Source organism: Microtus oregoni, unplaced genomic scaffold (genome assembly GCF_018167655.1).
Source record: "Microtus oregoni isolate MIOR12 unplaced genomic scaffold, Mior012 000018F_ref0000195, whole genome shotgun sequence".
Lineage (NCBI taxonomy): Eukaryota > Metazoa > Chordata > Mammalia > Rodentia > Cricetidae > Microtus > Microtus oregoni.
In genome coordinates this window covers 5,015,605-5,038,388 of record NW_024543077.1, presented here as the reverse complement: position 1 = coordinate 5,038,388, position 22,784 = coordinate 5,015,605, and the positions used below count along the sequence as shown (strand labels likewise).

The 22,784-nt window shown below is 42.8% G+C and overlaps 1 protein-coding gene across 1 annotated transcript in view; it reads right to left on the bottom strand.

Moving 5' to 3' along the window:
- Positions 1 to 22,784, bottom strand: part of Reln (reelin) — a 445,074-nt gene that overhangs the window by 364,848 nt on the left and 57,442 nt on the right. Inside the window, exon 2 of the mRNA XM_041668128.1 lies at positions 14,655 to 14,765. Coding sequence (XP_041524062.1) covers positions 14,655 to 14,765 — 111 coding nt within the window. The remainder of the gene's footprint in view (positions 1 to 14,654; positions 14,766 to 22,784) is intronic.

Sequence of the window (22,784 nt, the reverse complement as noted above, 5' to 3'; positions counted from 1 at the left end):
ATTAGCAACATCAAGATGCTGCTCACAACAGTCTGTAGCTCCGGTCCCAGGCAGTCCAGTGCTTTGTCCTGGCCTCCATGGTCACCAGGCACACACATGGTGCGCAGACTTGAATGCAGTCAAAACACCATATACATAAAAATAAATAAAAATTTAAAAAGTATCAGCTTCTTAAATGAGTTCTCATGTATAAGCATGGGACTATAATTTATAAAGATCATTTATTTCATCCATTCACTTGGCCATAGGAGCCTTGAACACGGATGTACTGAGGTCTTTGTGTTTAGTCTGGTTCACTGGCCTGTACCAATGTACAGTAGTCCAAGCTGGTGCATCTGTTATGTGGTGCAAACTTCAAATCTGTTGATTTAATTTAACCATTTTCCTCTCTTCTGACATAACTTCAGAGAATAATTGGTAGACAATGCATATCCCTAAGAGTTGTTTGCATACGGACTGTATTGAATGTTCCAGACATATGTGATAAAAGGTAGCTTAAGATATACACATAGCACAACTGTACACACATCCATCTACCGCATATGAATGAGGATATGCATGCAAAACATGCACAAAAGAAATGCTGGTTTTTTTTGTTTTTTTTTTGTTTTTTTTTTTTTGGTTTTTCGAGACAGGGTTTCTCTGTAGCTTTGGAGCCTGTCCTGGAACTAGCTCTTGTAGACCAGGCTAGCCTCGAACTCACAGAGATCCGCCTGCCTCTGCCTCCCGAGTGCTGGGATTAAAGGCGTGTGCCACCACCGCCTGGCTAAGAAATGCTGTTTTTAAAGTACAGTGGAAAAGGAACCTGTTAAAACACAAACTAAAACCCATGAAGTCTGAGATGCTGCACTCCAGCGTTCTTAACCTGTGGGTCATGACCCCCACAGGGGTCCCATATTGATATCCTGCGTATCAGATATTTACATTACAATTCACAGTAGTAGCAAGACTACAGCTATGAAAATAATTTCATGGTTGGGGCCGCAGCATTGGGAAGGTTGAGGACCCCCACTTCAGGCTGCACAAGACTGACTACACTCTGCTTGCTCTAATCGAAAGTCAGAACTTGAAATGTAGCTTAAGGAAAACAAGACAAAACCACCATGGAGCCCAGGGAGGACTCTTGTGTTTAAAGAACATGCAGTTGACATTTGAAAACTGACATTTTTAATTTATTACCTAGCTCTTCAATTCACTACAAAAATCTGCGAGAGTACTCCCATCAGCCCACTCGTCCTCAGTGAATTAAACACTCCAACATAAGTAAACAAAAGGACCAATTAAAAATTGGCTTACGAATTTGAACAGACTTCCTCCAAAGATACGCGAATGACCTCAAACAGGTGAGGAGTTGAGCCTCACACGTTACCAAAGTGAAACCAACCACAGCAAGATTCTGGCCTCTACCTACAAACACCAGTGACTAAAAGCAAGTCAAACCCCAAACCAGAAGATAGCAAGTGCTGGCAAGGATGTGGGCAGACTGCAGCTTACACACGCACGCACGCACGCACGCACGCACACACGCACACAGACACACACACACACACACTGCAGGTGGAAATGTAAGGAGATGAATCTCCACAGGCAACAACTGGACAGTTCCATTTTTAAAAAGATAAGCAAGGTGTAGCTGACATAGAAAACAGTTCTTTAACATAAAGCACAAGTACCGAATGACCAGCAGTTCCATCCCAGCCACACACCCAAGAGGATTTGAACCATATGTTCCCACAACAAACACCTGTGCACGAAGGTTCACAGGGCATAGAAGCTAAACTACCCGTTAGCAGACTGGATAGATAAATAAATACGGAATATCCAGAAATGGAATATCATTCCATCATAAATAAAACTGAAGTACTTAAGTGTCAATGTAGACAGACCTTGAATACAGCAAGCAAATCAATCAATCGCTCATGAAAAACCATATCTGCATGAATTACCGTGACTTCTAGAGTAAGCAAATTCAGAAATCCACAGAAAACAGACTAGGGGTTTCTGAGGACTCGTGCGGAGGGGGGCAGGATGCTGAAGAACTCCTGGTTAGCGGACATGGGGCTTCTTCCTAGAGCAACGGCCATATTTCCAAACTAGTGGTGATGGTTGTACAATGATGTCAAGAATCACTCAGCTGGATAGAGTGGATTTCATCTTCTGGATTTATTTGTAAGGACAAAACCATATTGAAGGAATGCTGCTTAAGTTATTAAACTATGATATTCCAAACTTTTAAGAGCAGTAATCACCTTTTTTCACACAGGTCCTATCAATACATCACAAGACATGGATGGTGGCAAGAAGCACCCTGTGGGAAAAGTTGCTGTGCACACAGAATTCAAGGTTCATTCTAAGATATGACAGACATCAGTGTTTTATTGAAAAGGAGACAAGAAGGAAGAAAAGGAACAGGGCCAGATTGGGGAGTGGTCAACGTCATCAACCTCACAAGTTTTCGAGACCTGCTTGGTCACTAGCCCTCTTGTCCAGAGAGAAAGCCAAAAGTCCAGCTGAATTCTTCTTTTATTAGTAACATTTTTTTTCCTGCTTTTGTTGTTACTGTAAGAAATGTCAGTAGGTCATTCAGGATTAAAAAACATTCTTCTCATCATGCAAATAATTATTATTATTTTTTCCTGAGACAGGGTTTCTCTGTGAAACAGTCCTGGCTGTCCTGGAACTCAGTCTCACTCTGTAGTCCAGGCTGGCCTCGAACTCACAGAGATCCGCCTGCCTCTGCCTCTGCCTCCCAATCAATGAAATACCTTTCCAGATGCCATCTCCAACAGGTTGCTAGTTATCAGAGTTTATTTGGAGAGAAACATTGCAGCAAGAGGGCCAGAAATAGCAGGATTAACTGGATAATAGCAACAACACGGTTCAGATGTATGAAAACATGTAGGAAGAGAAGTGGGCAGGGCGGCACCATCTGAACTTTAACTGAAATAGTAACAATCTCTGCTATTCTGCTTTCCAAAATGGCAACTCCCACATCAGCAAGTATCTTTCCACTTAGACACTCCAAGTCTTGAAAACAGTAATTTAGCTCCGTGTCTGCCTCAGAGAACAGCCTACATGTCTATTCTGTTTGGGTAAATGCAAAATTGAGCATAAGAGGGGTGAATTCAAAACTGCAAAACAAGAGACGGGGCAGGATGCACCTCATTTGGTGGGATGACTTTATTACACTCCTCTATCAATTTTCAAATTCTAGAATTGCATCCAGAAATATTCCCTGGTCGATGCCAAGGTGTTCCTTTCACACCCACCCACATTTATTTCAAAGATAATTCTAGAATTACTTCTAGGAATTAATAGCATTATGAAATCCACTTTCCTTTGATATAACTGCCAGGAAAGAAGTGGCTGAATTTATCCAAGAGTATATTTAAGTCATTTCCTGTCAGCACATAGTCGGCGAATGAAGCTTTGAGAGGAGAATTCTGAGCATGTGTGAGAAAACGCCAAGAAAACAAGACAAGAGTCTGTGATCTCAGTTTCTTCGAAACACAGAACTGTTCTCGGAATGTGGCTTTGTGCTCTTCCCAGGTGTAACGGATTCAATTAAATGTTTGTCTGTCTCGGTGGGAACACATGGTTTTGCCACACGCGGCTTGTCCTTGTGATAGTACACTTTACTCATGTGACTTTTAATTGTGCACGAGTATAAACTGTCTGCTCTTCTGAATAAAGTTGGCTACCGCATGAGACTTTCGTCTGCCTCATTTTCAGACTCCATTCTCCCGTGTTCCACTACCAACTAGAACAGTAAACAATTTACTGTTAACATAGAACACAAATGCATGTACCAGGGAGAGGGTAATCTCAAGCGCAAATACTACATTACAGGTTAGACATGGTCTGGGTCAGCCCTTTAAGTCTGTCCCCTGAAGCACGCACCTGCTCCTGGTAAATGACAGTTTGGCACACCCCCTGGAAATAAGACTCTCTTAGCAAAATACCAAGACTCCTCAGTGTTTTTAACTAATTATTATATTTAAAAGGAAAAAAGATATATCAATTTTGCTTTTATATGAGGAATAATGTTTAATTTTACTGAAATTTATTTTTCAGGATTCTTCTTTAAAATGTTGGCACAGGAGAAAGCACCCCAGGAAAATCCACTGTTTTTCCCTGGCCTGTCCCTCATGCCATCAAGAGGCCTTGAAAGTGGTGTCTTTAACAGAAACCAGGATTTAGCATGCTAAGAGAGACATACTTTATTTAACAAAATTTAAACACTAGTAGACACACTAAAATGTAAAAGTCCTAACTTACAGGGTGGCAGTTTCTACCATAATCTGCTGTAAAAGGTATACTTCTTGACTCTGTTCATACGAAATCCATCCACTTCAATGCTGAACATATTCATTTGAGCAGAAATGAAGACCTAGAAGAATTATTCATCTCAGGGGATCTTAAGTTAGGGTTTCTATTGTTGCGATGAAACACTACGACCAAAATACAAGTTGGGGAGGAAAGGGTTTATTTAGCTTACACTTCAGCATTGCTGTTTATCACTGAAGGAAGTCAGGACAGGAACTCAAACAGGGCAGGATCCCGGAGGCAGGAGCTGATGCAGAGGCCATGGAGGGGAGCTGTGTACAGACTTGTTTCTTGTGGTTTGCTCAGCCTGTTTTCTTATAGAGCCCAGGACCAGCAGCCCAGGGATGGTACAACACACCATGGGCTGTGACTCCTCCATTAATAACTAATTGAGAAAATGCCTTAGATCTGTAGCTCATGGAGGCAATACCACAGCTGAGGTTCCTTCTTCTCTGATCACTTTTGCTTGTGTGGAGTTGACACACAAAACCAACCAATACATGGGGTTACAAATTCAAACTTTCTCCAGTGATTTCTAGGTACACATATTGGCAGGGTGAAATTCTTCTACAGTCTATAGGATATACAAAGTATTAAGGATTAATAAATATGAATACTAATAGAGTATCTAAGGGAATCAGGAAATGGATATATCCTACCTAGAATATAACTTTTTACCCAAAAGAAGAAAACAAGTGTCTTACTTCTTAACATTTGCAGGGAAAACTTTATGAGCCATTGCGTGGGAAGGTACTGAAGTTAAAGCCAGGAGCTGTACCTTTATATGAAATATATTCCTTCATTGCTCACCTAATTATAATCTTATAATTATAAATATAAGCATTTGTGAAGATCGCATGGTGAGTAGCATGCTTACTGTGTAGGAGAAACTGCATATGGCATGATTGTAGAGGACTGTAATCCCAGTGTATCTACATGGAGACGGTGTGATGATGGAGGACTGTAGTCCCAGTGTGTCTACAGGGAGATGGTGTGATTGTGCAGACTGTAATCCCAGTGTGTCTACAGGAAGACAGTGTGATTTTGCAGACTGTAATCGCAGTGTGTCTACAGGGAGACAGTGTGATTTTGCAGACTGTAATCGCAGTGTGTCTACAGGAAGACGGTGTGATTATGCAGACTATAATCCCAGTGTGTCTACAGGGAGACAGTGTGCTGATGGAGGACTGTAGTCCCAGTGTGTCTACATGGAGACGGTGTGATGATACAGGACTGTAATCCCAGTGTGTCTACAGGAAGACAGGGTGATGATACAGGACTGTAATCCCAGTGTGTCTACACGAAGACAGTGTGCTGATGGAGCATTGTAATTCCAGTGTGTGTACAGGGAGACAGTGTGCTGATGGAGGACTGTAGTCCCAGTGTGTCTACACGGAGACGGTGTGATGATACAGGACTGTATTTCCCAGTGTGTCTACAGGGAGATGGTTTGATGATGGAGGATTGTAATCCCAGTGTGTCTACAGGGAGTTGGGAGGCAGAGTCAAGAGCTCCTAATTGCACTCATAGGTATGGCCTGCACAACAGCAAAGAACAAAGAGACCCTGCCTCCAAATTAAGGGCCAACACACTAGGATGTCCCCTGCCCTCCACACATGCACACGTACATGAGGTCTACATGTATATACATAGTACACATCACACTTACACTTACATACACACAATTTAAAAACTATTTCAGAACATATTCCCAAAGAATGACAGAGCTGTCATTTTGGAAAGAGATGAGGGTTGAAGTAAGAATTTAAGTATGGTGCAAAATTGATTCTGCTCTCTCACAAGAGATGAAGCTGGATGGACTGTCTCAGGAAGCTCATTGTATCTTTTCTACAAACAACATCGAGTCATTGGACCCAAAAGCACTGGTGCCTGCCTGATGGAGGTGGGTCTTGTGTCTTATCTGTTGCTTTCATTGGTTAACTAATAAAGAAAACTGTTTGGCCTGATAGGACAGAAAATTAGGTAGGCGGAGTAGACAGAACAGAATGCTGGGAGAAAGAAGCCAAGTGGGGCAGTCGCCATGATCCTCCCACCCGACACAGCTGCAGGTTAAGATCTTCCCTGGTAAGCCATACCTCGTGGGCTACACAGATTATTAGAAATGGGTTAGATCAATATGTAAGAGCTAGCCAATAAGAGGCTGGAACTAATGGGCCAGGCAGTGTTTAAAAGAATACAGTTTCCGTGTAATTATTTTGGGTAAAGTTAGCCGGATGGCAGGAAGCGGCCCGCCGTTCATATTACAACACCTGCCAACTCCAGGAGAGAAAGGGGAAGAGTGCAGTGGCAGCGGGGCAGTGGTGAGTTACATATCTGTGCAGTTGTGAATGTGTGTGCACCTGTGCACACATATATTTCTGTGCAATCTTAGAAATCTCCTTAAACTTAAAAACAGCAATGTCCCTCCTTCTCCACACCTAAATGCCTCTGCTTACACATGTGACTGGATCATCTCCTTAAATCCTAAAAGGTTGTGCCTCCCCCTTTGTCTGTTTGCAAATGTTCTAATCTGTGCGTGCAAGGAGACAATCTTGGGTATTGTTCCCAATACCCAAAGGAATTATCTACTTTATTTCTGAGACAGGTTTTCTGCTGGCCTTCAGCTTGGCAAGTGGGCTAGTCTGGCTGACCAGCAAGACTGAAGGATCCTCCCATCTCCAGCTTCCAGCACGGAGATTACAAATTTGTATCATTACACCTAGATTTTTAATTTGGGTTCTGAAGATAGAACTTAGGGCCTTGTGTTTGCGAGGTTAGCACTGTACTGATGCTACCGTCCCCCTAGTCCCAGTCAGTTGTACATACATTAACCCAAGGTACTGTTGGGGCCAACAGCAGAAGTCGAAAAGAAAGTGTTAGCAGAGGAAATGAAGTCAGGGAGGAGAGAAAGGATATTACACTTGTTCAGCAGTTAGTGGGTCAGGATGGAGGTCTAGAAGGGTGATAGGGTATTCACCCGAACAGGTCACCTGCCCGTTGTATCCAGCTCATGAAGAGTTGCTAAAAATATCAGGTTCAAATCCCTGGACTGATAAGCTTTGTTGGCCTGGCTTGTTTATCCCCTGGTGTACATTGAGGCCACGGGGCTGAGGTTGAAACATGCAATGGTCTGACGAATGGCAACAGGGGAGGGCACATGATAAATGAGTCTTGTACGTTTAATTGTTTTCAGGTCAGAGTCACCAGACATACTAATTAATTTTAATCTATGGGGGCTGCAGGGCCGCTGATAAGTATTGAAGGGCTCTGATGACCCCACGTATTGTGATTCCTTTAAATATTTTCATTCTTTTGTCCCCTAAATTCACACCACTCTGGTATCTGGTAACCTCCACACATCCACACCCTAAATAGAAAACATTGTATGCACATAATAGAATATTATTATTCCATAAAGAAGAATGATATATTTATTCTGTGGCAACATGATGATCTTTGAAAACATGCTAAGGAAAAGGCACCAAGCAGAAAAGACCATGTATTATATAATTCCATTTATGACAGTTATCCAAAGCCAGAAAATTCACATGCACAAAAAGCAGAGTAGTTAGCTGTCAGGGACAAAAGGTGGAGAAACTGGAGAGTGACTGCCAGTGGGTACATTTCTTTTGGATTATTCTGGATGACTCCAGAGAGTGGTATCAAGTGTAAATCTCAGGAGACACTAAAAAGGAATAAAATGTATACTTCAAAAGGATACCCGTGTGCTATGTGGATTCTGGTTTTTATGCTTTCCATACATGCAAACATTACTTATTTATTTGGGAGCAGGTACTGCTACAGTGTGTATGGTACTCAGGACATGTTGTGAAACTCTGTTATCTCTTTCCACCGCGTGAGTCCTGATGCTAGAACCTCGGCTGTCAGGTCTGGTGACAGGAAACCTTTACTTACTCAGCCATCTTGTGCTGTGGGACAACGGTCTGTACCCTGTCAATTATAAATAAAGGCTGATTGGTCGGTAGCCAGGCAGGAAGTATAGGCGGGACAACCAGACAGGAAGTAGAGGTGGGTCAAGGAGAACAGGAGAACTCTGGGAAGAGGAAAGCTTGGTCCACAGTCCTGGCCCAACCACAGAAGAAGCAAGATGTGACTGCCCTGCCCCAAGCCATGTGGCTAACAAACAAAGTAATTGATTGGGGCTAGAGAGATGGCTCAGTGGTTAAGAGCACTACTTGCTCTTCCAAAGGTCCTGAGTTCAGTTCCCAACAACCACATGGTGGCTCACAACCACCTGTAATAAGATTTGGTGCCCTCTTCTGGCCTGCAGGCATACATGCAGAATACTAAGAATACTGTATACATAATAAATAAATAAATCTTTAAAAAAAATAATTGGTTAATATAAGTTGTAACAGTTAATAAGAAGCCTGAACTAATGGGCCAATCAGTTTATAGTTAATGTAGACCTCTGTGTGGTTTCTCTGGGACTTAACAACTGTGGGAACAGGGCAGGAAAGAAACCTCTGTCAACAATCTTGTGCACTCCTGAATGCTCGTCTTTAGAAGCCCCTGAGAACTGGCTGTGATGCCAGAATACCTGGCCTTAGTTCTCACGCTTGCTCTGCTTTGTGTCATAGACACCCGCTGACCTTCTAGGCTTCCTTCCCCACCCGTGCATTGACAGCGGGGGTGAGCAATGAACACACCCAGTGAGAGTCAGCATCTCCTGCCTACTTTGAGCATATATTACATATCAGGCATTTGAATGGATATCTCCTTTCATCTATGCAATAACTGTGTGAAGTGGGCCAGTCTGTTATTCTGATGTTTCAGATGCAAACACCTAGATTTGTGGAAGGTAAGTCGTCACGTAACTTAGCAAAAACCAGCATGGAAGCTGAGTTGCCACACACCAGAGACCATGTGATAAGACACTACAGGAAACTGCTTTCGCTGACTCTTACAGCTCAGCTCAGGCCTTACGTCCCTGTCTGATTCGCACTGGCAATGCATTGGTGAATTACTCCACCTTAAATGTATCCCACCGCCCTATAGGATGCAATTTTCAAGTTATGTAGGCGTCAGGAAATACCTCTGAATTCTTCATAACATGTCAAATACTAACCAGATAAGGTTTGTATTGATGTTGCCAATAGCGCCAGCCTACCCAAGTGAAATGGATAAAGTCATGCTTGGATTAATCCCCGGCAAGCAGGAGAAATTAATCGTGGTACCACCTCTTGTCAGTTCTGCTCCTTGTCCCATTGACTAGAGTAATTTGTTTAATTAACCTAGAATTGTCTTGTTAATTACAGATCATTTGCCATACCCAATAAAAGGTCAGGCTTCGAATTACACAATGATATTTGAATTGCATTTATTTCCACATCTCTTTCTAAAAACACAGACGAAATAACTTTAACCAGACCTTTTGGTATAAAGTATTACCTTAATTTAAGCTAGCAAATGGGTACACCCACACCTAATGAGATTGCCAGTGGCTCTTTTGTTTTTATAGATAAATAATAAGCCCTAAACGTGTGTCTCTGTCCACAATGCATGTGGTTCACAGACCCAGACAGAACAGCTAGGACCGACTGACTTCACCAAATGGGTGGAGGGACAAGGGCTTCCAAGTGAAAATTTGCTAAGGTGTAACACTTCTACTTAGACCTATTATGAAGTATAACCTAAAGACAGCTCAACCGGCCCTTCTGTCTTTATTCTTAGTGTCAGTAAAGCAAAGCGGTAACAGAAATTTGCATCGTGGTATGAAATCTGAACCCACTGGTGAATTACATATCTTTATGATCCAGAGACCCATGTATTAATAGATTCAAGGCCTGCCTTGGAACAGGTGTTTTGTTTTGTAAATATGCCTTGGTGCCAAATAATACTTTTTAAAAAATAAGACAATGAAGTTAAAAACTTTTCATGGTAATAATTAAAGGTAGTATTGGAGATAATATGCCCATCTATTAATAACCATTAAAATACGATTCAAAGAGTGCTTGAGAGGAAAAAAACTAAAAAGAACATACTTCAGGATCTGCTCGCTAACGCAGCCCTCCACATACGCCGGTTTCATTGAATCTTAACTTTCAAAGAGTTTTATAACTTAAATGACTAGATGTCTAATAAGTGCCCCCCGAAAAGAGGAGAATGAAAGATACCAAGGACTCTAAACAAATTTCATCAAATAGTTGTTGACATGGCAGATGTGCTGGCTGATCAGGCAAGATTACTGGGGGTTCAACTGCACGCTTGGTTTCTCTGCATTGGCTGTGCCCACTAGATTCTCAGATCGAAGAGGCAGGATACCAAAACGTGCGTAAAAGTTCCAGCATTCAGAGACAGAATATTAAAAATCGAGTAAAATGAATCTCAGCTCTGGCAAAGGAACAATTTTATATGAAAGGATATTCAAATCCCCCTTCATTGAGCAACCACAATAAGCCTTGAAAATTTACATGATTGAGCTAGATAGAATTCAAAGCCAAAGACAAGGGGAAGGCGCTTTTCTTATCCCCCCCCCCATACACAAAGAGAAATCCATAATTAAGCGTCACACTTCCCTGGGGCAGAGTGTTTTCTTACACTGACAAGCAAAATGAGGCACTTCAAACCAAACATCGCTGTGCACAATGCATCTTTGTGTAGCTATTGTTTTAATGTATTTCTGGCTATTAGGCATTTATCTATTTTTGGTCAGCAAGGCATGCATTTTATTTGAAGAATTCTGGTTTTGCATAAAAGGCTGTAGTTACGTTCGTAGAATTATGTTTCTACAACGGTATCTGAAGAATAATTATGGCCTTACTTGGGCTGTTCTTATATGCATTTGATATTCCAGAAAGTAGCTGCAACTTTAGTGTAATTAATACAATCAAAATTAACTCTAAAGAGGAGAAAAAAGTGTCCAAAATCGATTTAAACTCAACTACATGCTTTCTTTTGCCTCCTTTGTCACAGCCAGTTAAACATATCACACGCTAATCCTACGTGTTGGAAAATGCCAAGCAAACCATGTTTAACATTCCATCAAAACACCCAGAGACCAACAACACATTATGTATTCGGCAACTCTTTTGTTCTGCATCAAAGAATAAATCGTATTACTTCAGCCTCATCCCACCATAACCACTAAACTACTCCAAAACAGAAATCCACTTATATTTCATATTCCATCAATTTCCTCTACTTGCTATTACATTTATATATGGTCTTTAACTGCTATTTGTATTTCTACTGCATCAGTGGAAATAAGTTGTCAAAATCACCCAGGTCCTTTGTTGTTTTTTTAAAATGATGACTGGCTTCCCCTGTCGGCCCCACCCCAGTTTCTGATTCACCCCATCTGGAGTAATTTTAGAACTAACCGTGCAGATGTATTGCAGGCAATGTTGAGCTGAGTAACAGAAGATCCAGCAGTGTCTCAGCCCTGGATAAAGTCACAGGAGCCAGCTTGGTGACTTGCACTGTACTTCTAGTGCTTGAAAGGCTGAGACAGGAGCATCCCCAGGACTCAAGACCAACCTGGGTGACTGTCATGTTATCAACTTGATGGAGCCTAGCGTCTTCTGAGACCAGTTCCTGGACATACCTGTGAGGTGGAAGAGCCACCCTAAAGTGGGCAGCATCACTAGACCAGCTTAGAAGGAGAATGCTAGCTAAGCACATGCGTTCCTCATTCTCTGCCTCCTGAATATTGATACTGTGTCCAGATACCTCAGGCTCCAGCCACTAGAACTTCCTCCATGATAGACTGAACCCTCCGATTATAAGCCAAGTAAACTTGTTCTCCCTTTAGTTGCTTTTGTAAGGGCATTTTATCACAGCAGAAAGTTAACTGGGACAAAAAGACACTTTAGTTAATTAATTAATTTAAAAAATAGTAAGAACCATCTAAGGAGCTTTAAGTTACCAAACCATAACTCCAGAGCTTTTGAAAACTGTGTTAGGGGTAAAGCCTGGTAGATAAACATTGCATACTTGGGCTGGAGAGATGGCTCAGTGGTTAAGAGCACTGACTGCTCTTCCAAAGGACCTGGGTTCAATTCCCAGCACCCACATGGCAGCTCACAACTGTCTGAAGATCCAGTTGCAGGAATCTGACACCTTCACACCAATGCACATTAAATAAACCATTAAAAATGTTAAAAAAAAACATTGTATACTTAAGATAAAAATTAATCTAAAATTCACATTGAGCTGAATATCTTCAAGTTCTATCAGCTAAATTTGGTGCCACATGTATGAGTTCTGCTACAGTAAAATGGCAACATTTATGCACAAATACTATAGATATGGCTGTAGCTAGACCCTTCATCTCTCTGGAGCCCAAAAAAGTAAGGCTAAGTCAGTGGACTCTTTATACCTAAGAGGAATGTTTCCCCCGAGTTTTAGCCTTAGAAGCAGATAGCAACAGATTAAAATTTTCCATGGGATGATTCCCCATGCTTGATAGTGAGGTACCTTCCAGGTTCTTTTAAACTACAAGGTCAAAGGCCTTATCTCGGATAGGCCAAGTATCAAGCTTTCGTAAGGGAAAATACTTATGTAATAAATAGCATGAGCACATGCTGGCTTTTGATAATGCAATTCTACCTTTGCCACGCCTTTATAGTTTCACGATTTTAGCATAAGATCAATGGTTTTGATATTAAATGTGCAGTTTTGATGTTCCATGGAGCCTATTTCATCCAGGTCGACAAGACTGCAGCGCACGGGCAAATGAGAGACTTCCAAACTGACAGTCCTCTGGGACTGATCACGGGCAAATGAGAGACTTCCAAACTGACAGTCCTCTGGGACTGATCACGGGCAAATGAGAGACTTCCAAACTGACAGTCCTCTGGGACTGATCACGGGCAAATGAGAGACTTCCAAACTGACAGTCCTCTGGGACTGATCACGGGCAAATGAGAGACTTCCAAACTGACAGTCCTCTGGGACTGATCACGGGCAAATGAGAGACTTCCAAACTGACAGTCCTCTGGGACTGATCACGGGCAAATGAGAGACTTCCAAACTGACAGTCCTCTGGGACTGATCACGGGCAAATGAGAGATTTCCAAACTGAGAGTCCTCTGGGACTGATGGCCTCCATGAAGCCTTCTGCCTTGCCACAGGTGTAGTCTGCCAGATCTCTGATTTAAGAACAAACACTTAAGTCATTTAAGTATTAAGTGATGTTCTTTTATAAATACCCATCGGATGAAATTAACAAACACTGCTGAGTTCCCTTTATACAATTCTTCCTTATTAAACAGCGTGGACCTTTTCTTCTACCGTCTGATGGGCATAGCTATGAAAACTGAATGAACCATGGATGTCAAAATAAATCCCATCACATTGAATGAAAAACTCAAAAATTTGCACTAAACCCACAGAACCAAGAATAATCATGGTAGAAGATAGAGAGGGGGACAGAGAGGCTGCCATTCCCCGGTGAGGATGTTAGAAAACGGTAATTATCATTTGATGCTGGTGGGAATAGAAACACACGACGCCATTTGAGAAGTCAGCATGGATGTCCCTCAAGAGCCCGGAACAGAGCTGTCCTGTGGTGACTCGGGTCTATCCCAGAATGGTTCTGGGTCAGCACAGCACAGAGAGGTTGGTGCATCCAGGGTGATGACCGCACAGCACAGGAAACAGACCACTCTAGATTCCCATCAACAGCTGAATGCAAAAAAGAGTGTACATACACACAATGCAATTTCATGCATCTGTAAAATGAGATCTGGACCTATCTAGAAAAGTAGATGCAACTAAAAAGCATTATGTTTAGTGAAACAAACCAATTTTTTTTAAGAAAAAAAAACCTAACAGTATGTTTTCTTAAATATGCAGAACCTATATTTAAAATTATATGTTTATTTATATGCCTTAAACTAGAAAGTAGATCATGAGGTGTGAATAAAACACCTTAGGGGAGGTTGGAAATAGACAACGATAAAATATACATGGTAAGAAATCAGACAGGAAAACCGCATGGGGAGAAGAGACCTACACAAGGGACAACAGGAAGGGAGGGGATGAGTGAGAATAAAGGACAATAAATGCACATGAAGAAGCCATGAATGCTCAAAAAAGGAGGAAGGAAGCAAGGCATGAGGGAGAGGAGTGGGGAAAGAAAATTCAGAAAAGGGAAATTGTCTACCAAGACCATGGCAGGCTGAGTACAATGGTTCAACACAGCACCTGATATCAAGCACACACATACACATACAATTTTACGTTATTTTCCCTTTAGTAACAAAAGCTGAACACTTTCAAAACTGATATTCCCCAAACAACAAAGACGACGTAGCTGTCTAAAATCTTGACAGTTGCTGGCTCCTTCTAACAGGATGGCTTACCGAATCCGAAAGCACTGGCGCCTCCAACGCTCTGAGAAGACTGGGCACTTGTCGAGGTATACAGTCCCGTCACCAACAAGCCATCGAAGAAGGTGCTTGTAGAAATGGTAACTGAAACACAGGAGGGGGAAAAGACTTCAGTTAGTATAGGGAGAGAGAACAGGTAACTCTGGAGTGTCAGGGGTAGTCATCGGCAAATTAGCAGGTTACTTTGGCTCTATCTGTTGTGTACTTGTATGTATGAATGTATGTGTGTATGTATGTATGTATGTATGCAGGCATACGTGCGCACATACACACACACACACACACGAAACTGCAGAGGAAACAAAAACCTCAGAACTTCAGTGTTTATAATTTGTAATTGCTGGTCCTAGCTTTTGCATGTTTCCTAGCTACATTTAAAAAAATCTGAAAATAATGTACCATCAGATAGATCCCCCCCTCCACACACACACACACACCATCTCCAGTCCCACCCCTGAAGGCTATCAAATCATGGCTGGAGTTCTGGCATTATGACAAAACACGGTAAAAACATTATTCCACACTGTGGGAAACAATCCATTGTTGGCTGAATGGAGAGCAGGGAAATGCACCGTGGTGCTTGCCATGGGGTCCCTGAAGTTTCTCAGCAGAGCACACTGATCTGCACGAGCTCGTCTGCTCCTCTTGTGAACAAGAAAGGGACCACTGTGTGCTTTGTGTTTCAGAGCAAAGTCTACACGACAAGTCCACACGGTTGCACGGCCGCAGAGCTGAACGTTCCTCTGAAGAAGGCTACAGTAAATCAGTCTGTATGGCACAATCTTTGGGTTAAGGCTTCTCAAAACTGTAACCTTGTCCCCATCCTAAAAACAAATCATGACCTCCTTCTTGCCTAGCCTTGATAAGATAAAGACGATGCCATTTGGGGGAAGCAGGAGAGGAAGGTAATGGCGCTATTTTGGTAGTGCACAGATCAAGGCTGTCTTCCCACTGGATGGTAATAAGGAGAATGGTCAGTCACATTAACTCTGATGAGATGGTCTAAATGAAACTCCAGGACATCCAGTGAGTAGAAATAAATGGTCTGAAACATTCCTATCATACCGCATCAAACAAGACACGCGTATAATAAAACAGCCTCGCATCGGGCCATCTCCCAAATGGCACTGGGTATTCGAATACATTGCCTCTCCAACTGCTGATAAATAATAATAATAATAATAGTACGTTTCAGTGCTGGAATATAAATCAGTTATCTGGGCTCTGAGCTCGCCAATCTACATGCATCTCGTTTAACTGTCAAAGCAAGCATGTGTGTGAGGGAAGTACCATTATTACCACGGCATAAAAAATGAGCAATCTATGGAGCCGCACCCAGGGCTATCGCCTAAATGTCTGATTCCTAATCTACTCTTACTTCTATCACTAGGACAGGATATAACATGGGGAAAGCGAGAGTACATCTGGCTTTCAACTCCAAGTTACAGCCCACCACTTTGGGGTAGGCGAGGCAGGAACTCCAGTAATCACATCACACCCCCAGTTGGGAGACAAGAGGGAAAAGTGCATCCCTGTCCCCTGCCTGTCTGCGCCTCTATCCAGCTAGCTTTCTTCATTCTTGCACAATTCAGGGCACCATACACGGTGGACCTGGTCTATTGACTGTCAAGACAACCCTAGAGACATGTCCACAGGCCAGCCTGACCTAAATTGTTCTTCGGTTGAGATTTTCTCCCCACGTGATTCTAGATTGAGTTATTATTTGTTTATTTGGCTTCTCTCCTGTTGTTTTGTTTCTGTACTCTTCAGATCCCAAAGTGGCACGCTGGCCAGTATTTTACAGCTTTTTTACTGGGCTGTTCACATGCACGAAGGAAAAATAAAGCAAAAACCCCAGCAATCAGTGGCATTGTTATCAAAAGAGCAAAAGGCTACGGAGGGGATGGCTCCTGGGCAGAGGCAGGTAAGGGATGAGGCCCGGGTATCAGGTCCTCTCCTGCTACCAGATGCCTGTGTTGGGCTTAGGAGACCCAGTTATCTCTCTGTGTCTGAATTTCCCCGTCTGCAGAATAATATCCTAACCCCAGGGTCCCGGAGTCTGTTTTGCTCAGTCCAAAGCCTGTGGTTGATTCTGCTGAAGCTGATTTCCTGTACATCAATAAGTTCAGTACGAGGAGAGAAAGACAGAGACAAAGAGAGACATGGATTGGAGACTGAACCGGGCCCTCCAGTGTGTTAACCATGAACCCTTAAAAACCATGTCGTCCCCAGCCTTCTGTTTGTGTTCCGTCGCAGAATCTCATAAGGTTCCCAGACTGTCCTTGAATTTCTGCTGCTCCCTCAGATCCACAGAGCTGAGATTACAGACTCGGCTGTCTTGACTAAGATTAATTATTTTTCAATTGCTTCTGTGTCCCCTGGCTTTATGAAGTTTGGGGGGAAAACAGCTTCCTCATTCCACATCACTGCAATCAGTAGAGAGGCAGTAATTAAGTTTCAATGTATCACGTCCTGGCTGCTGTGAAGTCTTCTGTACTCTATACTGCAGCTCCAGTTCCTTTCTCTAACATACTGATACCATGAGCTTGTCTGGTATTGGAGGCAAATCTGAATCTGAGCTTCAACTCTCTCCACACTGGGACTGGAGTGGATGTCTTCTATTCCTTGTTTAGAAAGGGAAGACACTATGTAGCACACTGGAAACAATAGAAGTCACCATGTCTACCATGGATCTATACGTTCTAAACACCACACTGTGCATGCAGTAAAACCGTTCACAAGCCGGGGCCCTTTCCTTTCCCTCTTCCAAGCCCTGAAAACAACTTTGTTCTTTCTCACTAAGAACAAAACCCTGCACAGAGCTCCTGGGCATCTACAATTCTAGAAGCCTCTGACCATCCAGTTCCTGGATAGCCCACATCAATTCCTGTGACCTGCAAGGAACCTCCAGCTCCCCTCCTCCCATGACTCCATCTCAGAACATTCCCACCGAGTCAGAGCTGTGAGCATCTGAACGCAAGGTGAGCAGCATCTCCAGTTTATGTCTGCCCTCCCTCCATAAGTCTTCCATTATCCACTCAGTGAAACAAACGTGCAGACATTCCCGGAGGAAGGCTGAGTACAAGAACATAGGTGAGGGTTCTTTCCTGTCCTCAAACACTCAGCACTAGCCCCAAATGGAGGTGCCAGCCCCCAAACAAAAGCCCCTCCCATTGATGACAAGCAATGGATCCGATGCATTGGCGGCGTTACAAATTACACAGTCCTTTGCAGCCCGAGAGGTCTGCCTGCATCTCCAAACTGCCTGAAAAGTTTGGGATTCACTTGGTCCTATTTTCTTGGCGGAGATGTGGATACCTGAGTGAATGTGTGCTGTTTACATGGCTAAGGCCTTGTCAAGGACAGGGGAGGCTTAGAGAGATGGCAAAGCCTTCTTCCAGGAACCAAGTGCCAGTGTCCACAGTGTTTGCAGAAAATCTCCATCACAGCTTTCTCCCTCAGTATATTTACAACCTGAAGTCTGTCCACTTACAGGCTGCTCCTACTTAGGTTAGCTAAGCCTGTCTCTTTGATTCACCATGAACCCTTGTCTATCTGTATGTGATTACCCCATCTCCATGTTCAGCTGGAGGCAGTAACATAGCCTCCCTCTTCAACTGCATACAATACACAACCTGGACTTCCAGGGTGCTGTGACCTCTCCATCCAAGAGCCCAGTTCACCCAGTTACTTTTTTCTTCATCCCCACACCAACCCAATCAGGTCCAAGGCCCTGTCCATGCTGGGATCTGGCAAACACCCATTATGTGGCCCTTCTAGGTATGTCTAAATTTGAGAAATCATATCTGAACACCAAGCGAATGAAATGGAGTTATTGAGAAACACGAGGCCCTGTCCCTTGATTTAAACACCACCATAAGCTGACTACTGCCAAAGTTCTAGCCCCATGTCAGGCCTCTTCTTCAGCTCTAGACACACGGCAAGTCCTGCTTGGCATCCCCACTTGGATATCCAAGAGGTATCGTGAGACCTTGCCCTCCGTGTAACGAACACTCAATGAATAACCACACCGGCCTCTGGTTATCCAGACCTAAAACATCTCAGCCCCCTTTGGAATCAAACTCCTCCCAAACCTCTCACACAGCCCTCCAACCAATCCTGCCTGTTCTGCTTGAAACTATATTCCAAGTCTGGCCACATGTCTTGCTGCATTGGGTGAGCGCTGTCTTTCCCACGAGCGGTCTCATCATTTCCGTGACCTGGCCTTCTCAGCTCTACTCTCTCCTCTGCAGACAACACACATCTGACAGGCCACTGTTCTTAGAGTCTCCCCTGACTTCGGAGGAAGGCAGTCTTTGCATTAGTGACCTACACAGCACTACTGTCTGATCGTCCTGAATTTCCCCTGCATTTTCATCTTTGTTGTCCTACTCTATCCTGGCAACTCTAGCTTCCTGGCTCAGAAGTCCTGGCACTAGCCACCCAATCACCTTAGGATCTTTCCTTCCAGAACCTGAAGGGCCAATTCCCTCATCTGCTTCAAACGTCAACTCAAATGTCCGCGCCCCCCCCCCAATGAAGCCTGCCTTGAATGTAGTTTCTGCAATGGCAGACAACCCTGCCCATCTCCCCCCCCACCCCATTCCCAGATTCCCTTAGTTGAGTCAACATTTCTTCCTCTTTTTTTCTGTCATTATTACCGTGTAACAAAGTATATTGATGTATCTACTCAGTAGTACTTTAATTACATTGATTGTAAGTCTTGTTCTGTAGAACAATGTAACCATCAAATCACTTCCGATGTTTTGTTTGGTAAAACATCTTGAGCATCTAGATAAAATCATGACATTTTTATATGCTGGATAAATACTTAGTGAATGAATAGTGACTAACTCATTCACAGAAAATAAAGTGGGGTTGTCTTCCCTTCAGGTTGTTACCCGGGAACTGTGCTATAAATTCTACACTCCAGGATTTAGGTCAGCTGAATCCCATTTGGAAAATACACATGGGGAAAAAAGAAAGGGGGGGTGGGCTGCTGGCTCTTTAAATATGTAAAATGTTTTTCCCGAATCCAAGATAGAGCAAAGCAGAGAGAAGTTAACCAAAAGGCCAGCCAAAAACATTTGCAAAATTAAAAAAAAATAAGCAGGTAGACTTACATGTATGTAAGTTCTCTTGTGCAAAATGTTTGCGTGACCATCTAAAAGAAAATATTCCCTTGTTTGAAACGAATTGATTATAATCTTCACTGTTTGCTAGACCGGGGAATTTAAAGCATTTGTAGAGGGAAAAAAATGCAGTTTTGCAAAAAACAAAATCAAAACAAACAAAAATGCTACCCTGTTGACAGTGTGTAACAAGCCTTTATTTCCTTCTCTTTAAGCAGATGAGATGCGGAGGCCACATGTGAATTTCGAATCTCTCTATCTCTTTCTCTTATTTGTTTATTTCTAAGAAAGGGAAATGTTGCCCCAACTCTCGTGAAATTTCAGACCTCTCTTTCTGACGAGTGTGTCACCCCACGCCACGGCAGTGGTTACGCTAAGAACCATTACTAAAAAAATTAATGGGTCTGATTTCTGTGATGAAGATCCGAAACTCTGGGGCCACGTGATCCACAGCCCTGGACCCAGCAGTGAGCATCACGTGATTCGCAGTCATGGACTCAGCCATAAGCACCACAGGCATCCAGGAGTTGAAGAAAATGCTGGAGGCATGCATACATCTCCACAGAATCAGCTTCAAAAAATGCCTGCCGGGGACTTAAAGCTTGGATGAAGCATTGCCACTTAAAGAGGAACCAGACTGTGGACACTGGTTAGCGGGCAGACACGGGTTAATACTGAAAAAAACAAGACTGGAGCTGCTCCCATAGCTGATGTGGCGCAGTTAGACTTCGGCTGTGTTCTTGGGAAAGGAGAGCTCCTGCAGCAGCCTGTGATCACGAGGGCCGAAATCGCCCGCACAGGAGCTGAAGGAACTAGCTAGCGGTGTGGGATATGCCTATGCTATGGTTTGAAGCCACACAGGAAGGTTCATTAAATGCTAGCATTCTTTAAAAAACAACAAAACAAAAACAGCAGCAACAAAACCCCACTACGTCCAGCTTAGCTTTCCTATTCTCATGCAGGAAATTTCAAGAGACCGGCAACCCACATGGCGTCATGGACGGGAGACTGACTACAGAGGCCACACAGGCTGTAAGCGAGACTCTGGGACGCTGCACTAAGACCCTGAGCACTGAACTGTCGAGAGCACCCTTCGCCTGCCCCGCTTTCTTTTCTCACGAGAATGTTTCCACTTGTCTCTGCATGAAACTGTTAGTTAATTTGCCAAGATGTCCTAAAAAGAAGACACAGAAATCAAGGACTGGACACAGTCGTCTTCGCCGCCGCTTAGCATTCCACACCTCCATCCTTTCAAGGGGCAGCTTTTACCAAGGCTCCTCCTCGCTCTCTGGTCCCTGCATCCCTTGCCATCGGCTGCACCGTCAGCCTGTAAGCACTGATTCTTGCTTTCATGAGTGTTCTCACTTAACTGCTGTTCTCTTTTAATTTTCTGGGACCAACCCCTCAAGACCTATTTTCATTTCTTTAGTCTTAGTTCGCTATTTACAGCCGCACCTGCCAGTAACCAAACAAGTGAAGTAACCTTGAGAGCCTAAAAGGAACTCCCGGTAAGTGACCAGAAATATGGAATATTGATATGGCTCATGATAGAAGAAACTGAAGCTAGCATTGTGAATGAAAATTATTTCAATCTCCATGAGTTACCACAAAAACGTGCAGCAGTCATAGGTCCCATAATACTCGACCCACTGAAGAAGACGATTAATAAAAGGCAGAGATAACTATTTATTGTTTTAAAATAAACAAGCCATACATGAATCAGTGTGAGTGTATGTGGGCACGTGTGTGCTGTGTAGATACAGATAATCCATTTTCAGAAAGCAAAAGATACCAATACCAATAGAGAAATTTTGCTAGTTTTCTGATACTGGTTCAGAATGTTATCATCCCAAATTACATAATTTAAAATGTTCCATAAGTATTATTTCTTTAAAACCATGGATGAAACATCTTTGTATACGAAGAAGTTATAATTAAGAGATACAGCTGGGTGGCGGTGGCGCACGCCTTTAATCCCAGCACTCGGGAGGCAGAGGCAGGTGGATCTCTGTGAGTTCGAAGCCAACCTGGTCTACAAGAGCTAGTTCCAGGACAGGCTCCAAAGCTACAGAGAAACCCTGTCTCGAAAAACCAAAAAAAAAAAAAAAGAGAGAGAGAGAGAGAGAGAGAGAGAGAGAGATACAACTTAGGGCACATTAAGATAAGAAAAATTCTACTGCAACTTAATATCTGGATTACAGTTACAATGAACAGTTGTCATGCTATACAAATCTAATGTACACCTAACTAAGCACACTAAAGGACAGGATGCTACCCACTGTCCATTTCAGACATCAAGGTTGATAGAAAGCATGGATAGCAATCCATGCTCTAAGCATCTATCTGCTTAATCTATTTTCCACAGGTGCTGCTTGCAGCCTTACAGATTTTCGTGTTAAAAAAAATAGAAAATTATTTCCTAGGAAATATTTATCTATTTGTAGCCAATTTTTTGTATTTTTCATAAAATTGAGGTGTTGTGAAAAGAACTAGGTGCCTTCAGTATAAATAAACTAACAATATTATGTGTTTTAGATAGAACCAGGCACCTTCAGTATAAAGAAACTAGCAATATTATGGATTTAGATTGAACTAGGCACCTTCAGCATAAAGAAACTAACAATACTGTGGATTTTAGATAGAACTGGGTATCTTCAGTACAAAGAAACTAGCAATATTATAAATTTTTAGATAGAACTAAGTACCTTCAGTATAAAGAAACTAGCAATATTATAGATTTTTAGATAGAATTCTGAACCTCCCAGTATTTTTAGGGTTGAAATAACGAGTGTGATGTCATCCATAATCAGAAAGCAAAGGTGATTAGATGACATCGCCCTTTGTTCCACGCCTTGAGCCTCCTCTTATCCAGAATTAGAACCCTACGTTTGAACTGCGGTTTCAAAGACCTGCAGGTGACCGCCATAACCAGAACCACCAGGGAAATCCCTCTATCTCAGGGGAATTATCC